Source organism: Berghia stephanieae, chromosome 3 (genome assembly GCF_034508935.2).
Source record: "Berghia stephanieae isolate SIO BIC M18660-M18661 chromosome 3, UCSD_Bste_1.3, whole genome shotgun sequence".
NCBI classification, from domain to species: Eukaryota; Metazoa; Mollusca; class Gastropoda; order Nudibranchia; family Aeolidiidae; genus Berghia; species Berghia stephanieae.
The window spans coordinates 76563611-76575227 of record NC_088362.1 but is presented as its reverse complement, the minus strand read 5'-3'; the positions used below and the strand labels follow the sequence as shown (position 1 = coordinate 76575227).

The 11617-nt window shown below is 36.2% G+C and overlaps 1 protein-coding gene across 1 annotated transcript; it reads right to left on the bottom strand.

The window, feature by feature from the left end:
• Positions 1-290: 290 nt before the first annotated feature.
• LOC144968478 (histone deacetylase complex subunit SAP18-like) lies at positions 291-11026 on the bottom strand. Its single transcript, XM_078906888.1, has 3 exons — positions 10898-11026; positions 2796-2902; positions 291-1290 (listed from the first exon to the last, which is right to left on the bottom strand). The coding sequence occupies exons 1-3, from the start codon at positions 10964-10966 to the stop codon at positions 1002-1004; spliced, it is 465 nt and encodes a 154-aa protein (XP_078763014.1). The 5' UTR covers positions 10967-11026; the 3' UTR covers positions 291-1001.
• Positions 11027-11617: the final 591 nt, after the last annotated feature.

Sequence of the window (11617 nt, the reverse complement as noted above, 5' to 3'; positions counted from 1 at the left end):
ATAATAATTATAATGTTTGCATCATATTTGCTTTTACTTTTACTTTTAATAAACGATATTCATTTGCAATGGACGACTCTTTCTTTTGAATAAAAATCTGGACTTGAACTTGAAGTTGAACTTTATTTGTTTTACAAAATTGAAACATCTTCTCTTTGGAGCATTCTTTTACTGTTGAAGTACTAGCTTCCAATTTCTGACAAAATCAAGGTCTCCGTGTCAAAACTGACCACATTAAAAACCAACTATAAATATAGAAATTGATAAAAGTTATTTGCACTATGTTGGGATAATACAAATGGTTTCTTGTAAAAGCTAAGATGAGATGTTAATAATTAAGACACAATCTACTAAACCCATTTCCAAGCATAACCCAAGGACAATCCGCTCAGCACCTCCCACTTATGAATGAATTAACAAACAAAATAATTTAAAAGTCCAAGAAAAGAAACAAATTATGGTTGAAATCTGAACATGATATGATGATACATATATGTTAGACAAACATTCATAGTCCTTTTATACAATTGAATAGCTGTCAAACTATAAGTGATATAATATATACATCGGGCTCATACTGATGAATATGAAAGATGACTCTTAGCACCAGGATCTAATGCCAGGAATAACATTTGGTACAAATCTAATAAAACAACTGAATTAACATCTTGTTTAAAGAAACACCAATTTGATAATGACAAAAAAAATTAGGCCACTTTCTCAAAAAATCTAAACATGACATGGTGAACTGGGTAAACAAAGTGACACAGTTGTATTACAATGCAATTTATAATCTAACCTGACCAATGCTTCACAAACTCAGGTGATAAGAAGTCACAAAAAAACAGGCAATTTATAGCATTTATAAATCGAGTGAAGGCTTCATAAATTCTGATAATTAAAATTCAATTTCTCCATTGTATTGTAATATAAGTATAAGCCACATCTGAAACACCAGTCCTTCAACTATACTCTCATGAACAATAAAAATTAGACAATAATTAGAAAGGTCTCCTATTACGCCCCATTGGAGGCCCCCCACCTCCTGGTCTTGGGGGGCAAATGGCAATGTCTAAATAATCTCCGATAACAAATTTCTTTTGTGCTAATGTGATGTTGTCGTCTGGTGACTTCCTTCCTGCACAGGTTGTGCCAATCTCTCGCAATCGGAAGGTAGGAGATCTTGAGTCTGGGTATACAATTGCAAAGTCAAAAAAGGTGCCTTTTCTTCGAGCATCAGGATTAACTTCTTTGACCAAACTTGTTAACTCTTTTAGGGTGGCATCTTTCCTAATTGCAATAAAAAAGAAAAGAAAAGAAAAGACAAATGAGTTTTGACACTGTAAGTTTTAACTATATTGCAACCCCTCTACAGCTACATCATCAGAACTTGAAAAAAAATAATTGTTGGAGTTGTTATAGTGGAACAATAAAAAATAGCAGAGGGAAGGGACGGGGTAGTCAGAGACGCCAACTTTAAATTTGGCTCACAGGAGTTTCAGACACCACTCGTAGGAAATTCAATGCCGAAAGAGGAATTTCTGCACACAAGAAAAAGGAATTGGAATGGTTTTGTTTATATATTGTATAGTTCTAAATAGATAACTGATAAGAATTATACTATGATACACAAACACAATGCCAAATACAATCCCAAAGTTTCTTTATTTCAAATGAAGTAAAGCTCCAAAACCTAATGGTAGAGATTGAAGTACTGGTGGTAGTGAGGATGATGTGGTGTTGGTGGTTGTAGTAATAATGGTAGTGATGATGAAGATGTGATAGTGGTTGTTGTTAGTGGTAGTGATGATGATATGGTGGTGGTGGTGGTGGTAGTTGAAGTAGTAGTGGTAGTGATGATGATGTGGTGGTGGTATAGTTGTTGTAATAGTTGTGGTCGTGATGATAATGATGTGGTGGTGGTTGTAGTAGTGGTGGTAGTGATGTTGATGTGGTGGTGATGGTGGTTGTAGTACAAATGGTAGTGATGGTAGTGATGATGTGGTGGTGGTTGTAGTAGTAGTAGTGGTAATGATGATGTGGTGGTTGTAGTGGTAGTGATGATGTGGTGGTGGTGGTTGTAGTAGTAGTAGTGGTAATGATGATGTGGTGGTGGTTGTAGTGGTAGTGATGGTTGTAGTAGTACTGGTCGTGATGATGATGCGGTACTGGTGGTTGTATTAGTAGTGGTAGTGATGATGATGTTGTAGTGGTTGTAGTAGTAGTAGTAGTAGTAGTAGTAGTAGTACTATTGGGACCTGAACTCCATGTCGCTATAACGGATGTATAAGTCATTCATTTCTGAGAACCTAACAAATTTATTTGCATAAAAATAATGGCATATCTACCCGAACAACAAACAAAGATTGAACAACTTCTGAAATTCTGAAATTTAACCCAAAAAAATATCCTGTATCAACTATTATCAAATCACATAAAATAGGTTTAGAAATGATGTAGAAGCCAATATAATACAGTGTAACCCCTGGGTAATGACATTGACTGGAAAGGAAAATTATATCATTATCCAGGTGACTTCAAGATGGCAGAAAAAGGGGCGTTGTGAGACCTGTGATACTGGAATTGTCAGTTGTAATAGTGTTGATCAGAATTTGGCAAGTCTATCCGCATTTATATTTCTTCGTATTATATCTGAATGTCCCCGATATCCATTAGAGGAATAAAAAGATCGGTCATTTCAGGAGCAGTATGAAACAATGATATAATGAATGAAGCTGGACTCGGCTTTAAAAAAAAACTTAAAGGGAAATTATCAACATTCTACAACTACATACCATGTGTAAATCTGTAATTCATTTGTTGGTGTGCTGCCTCTAGAAAATTCCATAAGAGCATGATGGCGTTCATTGCTACAGAACACTCGCAGAAGTAGGGGACATGTCTGATAAATGAAGAGAGATAAATATTTATTTCAGTGAGAATGAGGAGTATTTCATAGCAAGGATCATAAGATTAACATATTAAAAATTGAACCATAACTTTGGAACAGTTTATCCTACACTCCAGCACGGTTTCCTCGAACTTATTCAAATGTCCTGAATTTTTTCCTTATCATTGTTTGTTGTCATTCCATCCATCCTCGAACACGGTTTCCTCAAACTAATTTCACCCAGCCAACTTTTAAAAATGAGTTAATTCAAGTTTAAAAAAAAAATTGCGGCCAGTGACTTTGACCACTCATAACTTACTGTAATATTGACAGTTATTTATGTGTGTATTGTGTGTATCTATCTACACTGCATGTATGTATGCAATATAATACACTCGCATACACACAGCCACTCACACTCTATCACCGTTTCGCATTAAAAAAAGACAACTTTCTGCTTATTTTTTTCACTTCGCCATTAGTTCTAAATTCAATTCCACATGCCATGACGTGCTCATGGTTGGCTACTGCAGTAAATAAATGTTGTGATACAGCAATCTCTCCCCCCCCCCCTTTCAATGCACACACACACACACACACACTTACTTACTTATCCGAACCAGCGACCACCTGAGCTCTAGCCCCCAAGGTTTTATGACACACACACACACACCCTTGTGTCCAATCAATAAAGTAAATAATAAAAAAATTCCCTTCTTTCATCCCCATGCAGAAATTTGTCATAGGGTTTATTCAAAAGGAAGACTGAAATATCCCCAGTGTCAGCCGCAGCACAGTGCCACAAATTGAGCTAGGGAAAGGTGGTTTGCTGACGGCCACATAACACGGTGGATATTCGAACTAGGTATATTTTGGGTACTGAGTAAAGAACATACCACTGTGTCACACTGCCCCTCCCCACTCCCTATCAAACGTTATGACAAAGAACGGTTTCCTTGAACGTTTTTGCAGGTCCCGAGGAGTTTAAGGAAACCGTGCTGGAGTGTATATCCAACAGTAAGACACCATATTTAATGGTTTTTAACGGTCTGTTCATCTGTGTAAAAATGAATAATCAAAATTTTAAAAACTTATACTTATATGTTTCAACTTTCATTGCAACTTTTTGATTCTAGACAACTTTAGTTAACAAAAAATAAATAAATCAGAGTCTTTTTAGTTGATGATTTGGCTCTCATTAGCCATTTCTTGTTGACACGTTACAAGGTCAGTTTTGAAATTATTTTTTTTCTGACACTCTTAACCAATGACATATTCCGATAATTTGACTGCTGCTTAAAAGTTTTGATAACCACTATCATCCATCCTCTCGGAAAGAATTTTCATAAATTCAGTTATTTATCAATATTAAAGATGACACCATTATTTACGAACTTTGATTTGTGTTGGTTGAACAGGAGGGTTTTACAAATTTGAACGAGATGGACAGAAGTTACTAATAAAATGGGAAATTACCAAGATAGTTTCAGTTGCTGCCCATTTTCTCGATAATTCTAGCCATTGCATTTGGATTTTATAAGATAATCATGTTTGTATTCACACGGGCCTTTAAAAAGTAAAATCCCTAACAGACTCAGTGATGATACTCACAAAAAGTCAAAAAGGAGGAAAAGTCTCGGAAAAACGGAAAACTCACCTAGAACATTCTTGCACCACAGGAAAGTAGGCAGGATGACTTCTTTTGAGTACAATTTTAAAACGCCCGGAGTCCAGTAAAAGGAGGAAATTTTTTATATATATATATTTTTTTTTTAAAAGGAGGTATTTTTTAAAGATTTATTATATAAAAAAAAAGTAAAAGGAGGAAATGAAGGAAATATCCGCGGATCGAGGATCTGAGGAGGACAACCGAGGAAAGGAAAGAAAACCGCGGATTTCCGCGGATCCACGGAAAAGTATCATCACTGCAGACTATCTTAGCAAAATACATCATTAAGTGAACTACCCACCCCTATATTCAATTACAAGTGGCATATATACAACCAGAAGTAGACTCTCCTGACCCTTTAAAGACGAGGTCAACCAAATACAGTCGAGAATGGATATATCGACATCTTCGGGACTGTGGTAAAATGTCGATATAAGCGTGATGTCAATATATCAGTCATTCAAAAAAATAAAAGGGAAAAAATGAGGAAAGGCGAGATAATAACAAAGGAAGTCAATACTGATGATTAGGTGGCCTTTAAAAGGGCTGACTTTGAAAATTATTACAATTCCCTTAATTTGACTAAGTCTGTTATTGTAGTCTGTCTCTGAAGGCAAAGAATATTTTTTGGACCCTTTCCTCAGCACTGACAAGGACATCAAATAAGGAAGTGCCCTCGTGAATTTGCTGTGCAAAACAGTGTAGGGTCCTGATAGCTACTATAGTGGTATGGCTGGAAACTGGTCCCAATGGTGCACCATCCTCATCTGACTCTACATTGGCAACAATGGCGTCTTCTAAAATTTAACTATTGTCGAGTAGTATCGAGACGAGACTGAATGGGGGGGAAGGAGGATAAGAAGTCGCCTCATTTACCAACACTTAGAACGGGATTGGCCAGGGCAGCTTAGACAGATAGACAGTCTCACACATAGTAGGTGATGTGGGGAGCGTTTCTCATCAGCCTATCTGTTGAAGGCCATGTAATATTGATATCGGGAATTCCATTACTGGTATCAGTACCAAGAAAAGCTGACACGGCCCGAGACTAGACTTGAATGCTGACATCACAGTTATGATCAATGATGATTCACTGGATGTCATTAAACAATTATGTCGCTTTTTCTTTGAGTGTTATTTTACATCATAGAGTGATATCTCTGCATTTTCATTGGCTGTTGTGTTTTACTTCACTGCAGGATATATTGACTGCATATAAATTGTATTCATTCTTTTTTTTCAGACAAATTATTGTTGGTATCAATGGTTTGCAACATTGATATAACCTTCCTGTGGTAAAAACTATGTCGATATAGGTGATTTTTATTTACTAATGTTTTATAATTTATAGCAAAACAAAACACAAAACAAATCCCACAAAAACAAAAACAAAAAAAAACACACGGGACTTTGATGTCATGGCGACATAAGCATGATGTCGATATATCCATTCTGCACCGTAGTGCAAGCATAGATTGGATCAAGGAAATGGATAACCTTTTACATTCACCACCCCGTAAAGCCAGTTATTTAACTAAGTATCCAAATATATCATTTAAATAATTACCCAGAAAGGAATTTTTCTTCAGATGATTAAACGAAACTATTCTAACTGGAATGTGGGTCAGGAATATGGATATCTGGAATATAGATCGAATTGGAATGTAGTTGAGTGAATTTAGGGTTGTGGAATGAGGGCTTTCATAAGTAGATAATTAAACTGGTAACCAGTTTTTCGCAAAGCAAAGAATGGCTCTTGAGCTGTTTTTTTTTGTGAAGCACAGATTTGCCCAGCACTGTAGATAACATCGTGCATGAAGTGAGTTTTGAAAAGGTCAAGGCCAAAATAGTTACACACCAATTTGCATTCTTTTTATTAAATTCCTCTGAGCTCTTTTGGGTGAAAATAATAAATAACATAGGACTTGCTTTGGAATTTAGTTTAGACCAGAAGATGAAAAAGTTACAAAGTGAAATACTCTTGAAATTCATCCTGGATTATCAAGTTCAGTTAGTATTAGTAGGGATTAGTGGGGAGAAAGCAGATGCAAAAGTTTAAATTTAACTATATTCAAGGGTAGGATTTAATCGTTTTTTAAAAATAATGGCCTCAATAGACTGTTGGCAAAATTCTTTTGCTTATTTTTTTCTTTTTAGGAACAGTAATAAATAGGGGCACAAAGTGGCGCTTCACTCAAGTTTTTGAAATTTTTGCAGATTTCTCTTTAAAGTTAAAGTGAAGGTATCTTCACAAAAGCTCCTCGTGCTAGCATTTCTTTCAATTTGTAAATTCATCATGGATCCTTTGTCATGCGTTTATTTATTAAATTTGTCAATGTATAGCAGCATTTTAAAAACTCTATAACTCTAGTTTAAACATTCCTAATACGAATACAACCATTGCTTTGGTTTTCCGCCACGATTTTGTTTTGTGAAGTATTAAAAGCAGTCCAAGGTTTTTTTTTCTTCTATTATTAGTATTAGGGTTAGCTCGAGGTTGGAGTTGGAGGTTTTTTTTCTATTAGTACTATTAGTACTAATAGTAATAGTACTACTATGGGTTAGTCATAAGTCTTAGTAAAGGTGTTTAATTTTTTCCTATTACTATTAGGCTTAGTTAAAGGTACTAGACTAGGTTTTATTTTTTCTTAGGGTTGGTTGAGGGAATATTTGAGCTGTTTCCCTTTGCACAAGGAGCTTTCGGAAGGACTCCCCACCTGGAAGTGATCTGAGAGGGGATCCATTTCAGGGACTTGTCTCAACTAATAAATGAATGAATGTGACATCACAAGAATCTCATCATGTTATAAGTTATACATTTCAATCTTCCTACTGTTTCCTACCCACCACTAACTAGATAGACACTGCCGTTGACTCAATTTTGCTCCAAAATATTGGGGGTTTCAATTTCAACATACCATGTCCATGTATGTAGCTTCCTCCCCCCCCCCCTACCCCACACACTCTTAGACATGGAAAAGGCTATTCGGACCCGAGTCTGAATTGCTTCCCGTGGCAATTCGGACTCGAGTCTGAATTGCTTCCCGTGGCAATTCGGACCCCGAGTCTGAATTGCCTCCCATGGCAATTCGGACCCCGAGTGTGAAGTGCCTCCTGTGACAATTCGGTCTTCGTAAACACACACACTCATGAGTATCTCTAAGTCATTAAAAACAGAATAATCACACACACACACACTCTCCACCCCCCCCCCCCCCCAACAACCATTTCCACAACCTAAGAGCCGGCGGCTTTTTCTCTTTGATCTCGTATCACCATGTTCTCCCCTGCGTCCAGCGCCTCGGTCGTTTGTGGGTTGTGGAGATGTTAATGGTTACCCCCATCGTCTACTTGAGAAGTCGCTGGTTACTCCCCAATCCCATTACCAGTTGTTCATTAATTTTCTCTCCGTATTCAACCAGTGCTTATTTTATTAATAGGCACCTAGTCCAGTATTATCTAATAATATTAGTATTAGACGGTACTCTGCACCTACCCCAGTGGCGGGGCTCTATTGCATGGTTTGCCGCCAAGAATAGCCTCTATTTTTATATTTAGAAATAAAACAGCATTTTTTAATTTAAAAAGAATTAAGATACTGCCTTTTGTCAAAGCCCGACCCGTACTGCCTTTTAAATAAAACGCTCAAAGCCCAAAGTCATATTATTTTCCTTTCCCCCACTTTTTCGCGGCCGCAAATGGCAAAATATATAATGTAGATATGTCATGCATGTATCTTTTGCAACCTGCTCATGGCAAATCAAATAAATCTTCCAACACAAAGACACTCTTTTATCTATGCGAGGGCAAATTAATTGTTAACGTTAACAATAGCGACTACAATTGTAATCTCCCAAAGACCATGAATATTTAGATTGCTTTTGTTTTTTTAGTCGCTTGCAACACATTTAGGTCATATCAGCGCCAGTAAAAAGGGAGAAATTGGATAGTAAAAAGTTCTAGAATTACAATTTAAAAAGTACCCAAGAAAAAGTAAGACAAAGGGGAATAATAGATCACCGCTTTTGAAGGTTAGTCATCTTCGGGAGTTCTAAAACGTGACTTGCTCGCTCACTCGCCCTCCTACCGACTGACAACTTACAACTGAGAACGAGCACCTTCCCTTCCCCCCCCCCCCCCCCCCCCACCATACCACGCTTCACTTTCGACCCATCGTCCACTTTTGACACTTCCTGTGATTGCGCAGGCGCATTGTGGCAAGAGTCCGAATTGCCACGAGAGGCAATTCAGACTCGGGTCCGAATTGCCACTTCGCTTAGACATTGCCGCACCACTCGAAAACAAAACAAACTCAAACTCTCAAACCCAAACCATTTTGGTCTTGGTCATTGTTCATATTCATTGAGATTGCAATTATACTATGTAGCTTATTCAATTCCCTACTTTCACTAGGCAGTTTAGTGAGCAGCAGCAGTGGCAGTCAAATTTTGACCCAACTCGCCCATAGGAAAGTTGTGACTGGAAATTGCCATTCGCGTTTTGGGGGGTTCAATTAAAGATGCATAACTTCGTTATAAAGAGGAATATCGCAGATATTTTGGTATCATTATTTTCGTCTATCAATTTCCTTTTAAATGGTGCCAATTAAGGAAAAATCCATTAATAATTCCAGAAGTTATATGAAGTTAAAATTTGGCAATTTTCAAATGCATTTATTTTTTTATTTACCGCGTGTGTTTTTAAAATTTAAACGCTTGTTTTTAGAATAACATCTAAACTTTATTCATGCCAAATTTCAGGGCTCTATATCGATGCGCAGACACCTTTTAACTCTGCGCCGAAATGCCTTGTTTACATTATCTTCTCATCATGGCTGCCGGGCGATATCGATATTCATATCGATATTTTAAATTTAGTTATGTATTATGTTAAATTTAGTCCATAATATTTTCAGTACTATTATTTACTATGTTTTTATTTTGAAATACATACTTTCCAACTTTATAGGCATTTTATAGTTTTTGTTTTTAAAGTTCGTATATTTCTTCTCTTTGTGAAATTCGATATTACTAATATCGATATTTTAAAAATACCAATTGCTTTAATTTTATTTTATTTTACTTTGCCATCAAGTCATCAAGTTTCTTTCCCATATGTTTAGGTATGTTTATCATTTGTATCCATATTTTAAAGGACTTAGCCTTAATAATTATTATGGTAAGAAGTTCTATTAGTTTTGACACCCCCATACATTGAGAGAGAAGGGGGGGAGGGGGATAAAATTATTAATTGTCAGTTCAAATGATGTAATAGCAATAAACCCAAAGTGGTTCAGCAGAATTTTTTAAAGTATTAAAAGCCAGAACTTTCCTTCTAATTATAATAGGGAATCTGTTTCAATTTATTTGAGCTTTTTCAATCTACAATTTTATTTATATGCAATTAAATTGCCATAAGTAAAAATAAACTCATTATGTCATTACACAACATGTTTATATCTTTTCATTTAAATACTCTCAAGCCCTTTTTTATTCTCTATGTATTAATTAAAAGAGGGTAATTATTTGCAATTGTTTCAGTGAGATATTGGGGATAAATCCAAAAGTTCAAAAGTGATAGAGCAAATTCTTTTTTACGTCTAGCCGAGTTTTTGATAATGTAACATTTGCGTCATATTATGTAATAATGTGTTAATTTGAAATGTTTATCTTCCTCTTTATTAATGTAAATGCATTGTCCTCGATAAGACGAACATTTTGGTAGTATACAATATATGATAAGAACTCCATATTGACTGTTTTAACCATTTTATATTAACATCACGCGTTTTCGGTCACAACTTTGCAATGGTAATTTTGGGGTAAAAATGGTCTGAAATTTCAGACTTTGAACTGCCGTACCTAACTACATTTCTAATCAAGACAGAAACAAAATTCAAACTGTTTTGTAATCTGTGTTGCCAGCTCTTTCATATGACTTTGGTTTCAAGTGTGTGAGGTACATTTAGAATTTCTATTAATTAAACTCCCTACTTTCACTTTCAGTACCGAGGATGCGCAAAATATTGAGCGTGATATGAATTTTTAAAAAAAGGCATACGATTTTAAGGTCGATAAAAACGACCGTCAAAACTGTATCGAGATTTTACCCCGGGGATATAGCTGTGCAAGTGCAAGTAGATTAGACCTCTAGGTCTAACTTCGTTCTCTATTAAGAGTGAGAGTGAGAGTGAGAGTGCGGCTACCGGCACCGCACTGCCGATGGGAGGGCAAGTTTGAAAAAGCGACACAATTCAGACAGTGCCAAAATTATACCAATCGTTTCAAGTGATTTCATCTCATAAACGATTAATCCAGCAAGCTTCTATTTTATCATACCTTCTCTCTATCTATTGGTTTTTCTTGCTCTCTTGTTTCTTCAACAACCATGGACTCGAGCGTCGCCATTTTGATATGTTTCGAAAACGGAACTGTGTTTTCAGTCCACCAGTGGACTGAATACACAGCTGTGTATTCAGTCCACCGGAAAAGATTATAATTATACGGGCTACACTGTTTGACCGATCGCGAGAAGGCAAGGTGGCCGGCTGTTTTAGCACAGCGTTACTGTAACCGGGTGGGATGAGTTAGGTCGTGTTCGAGCTCCTTTCTCGGCATAATATTTTCTTTCTTTCTCTCTTTCTTTTTCTTTTTTTTGTTTTTTTTTTTTGTACTCCCTTGGCAAAAAATTCTTAATTTTCAACTTCAACACGTTGACACCATTCCTGGTGACTTGAGAATTTTGAACGACATTTAACATTTTTTATTTGTTTACTTTCACTCGCTTTTAATTTATCATTTTTATTTAGAACACAGTGAGACGTCAAAATTTATTGTCTTGTGCATTCCTTGTACGTGACAATATGAGTCAGGAGTAGGTGTCATTGGTCAGGAGAAAAACAAAACAAAAACGAACAAACGAAAAAAAAAGAAAGAAACAAAACAAAACAAAAATAAATGTTAAGAGGACAACTTTATACCGTAATTATAGGCTCTTGAATATGTTTGAGGATTCGTCGGAGAGAGAGAGAGAGAGAGAGAGAGAGAGAGAGAGAGAGA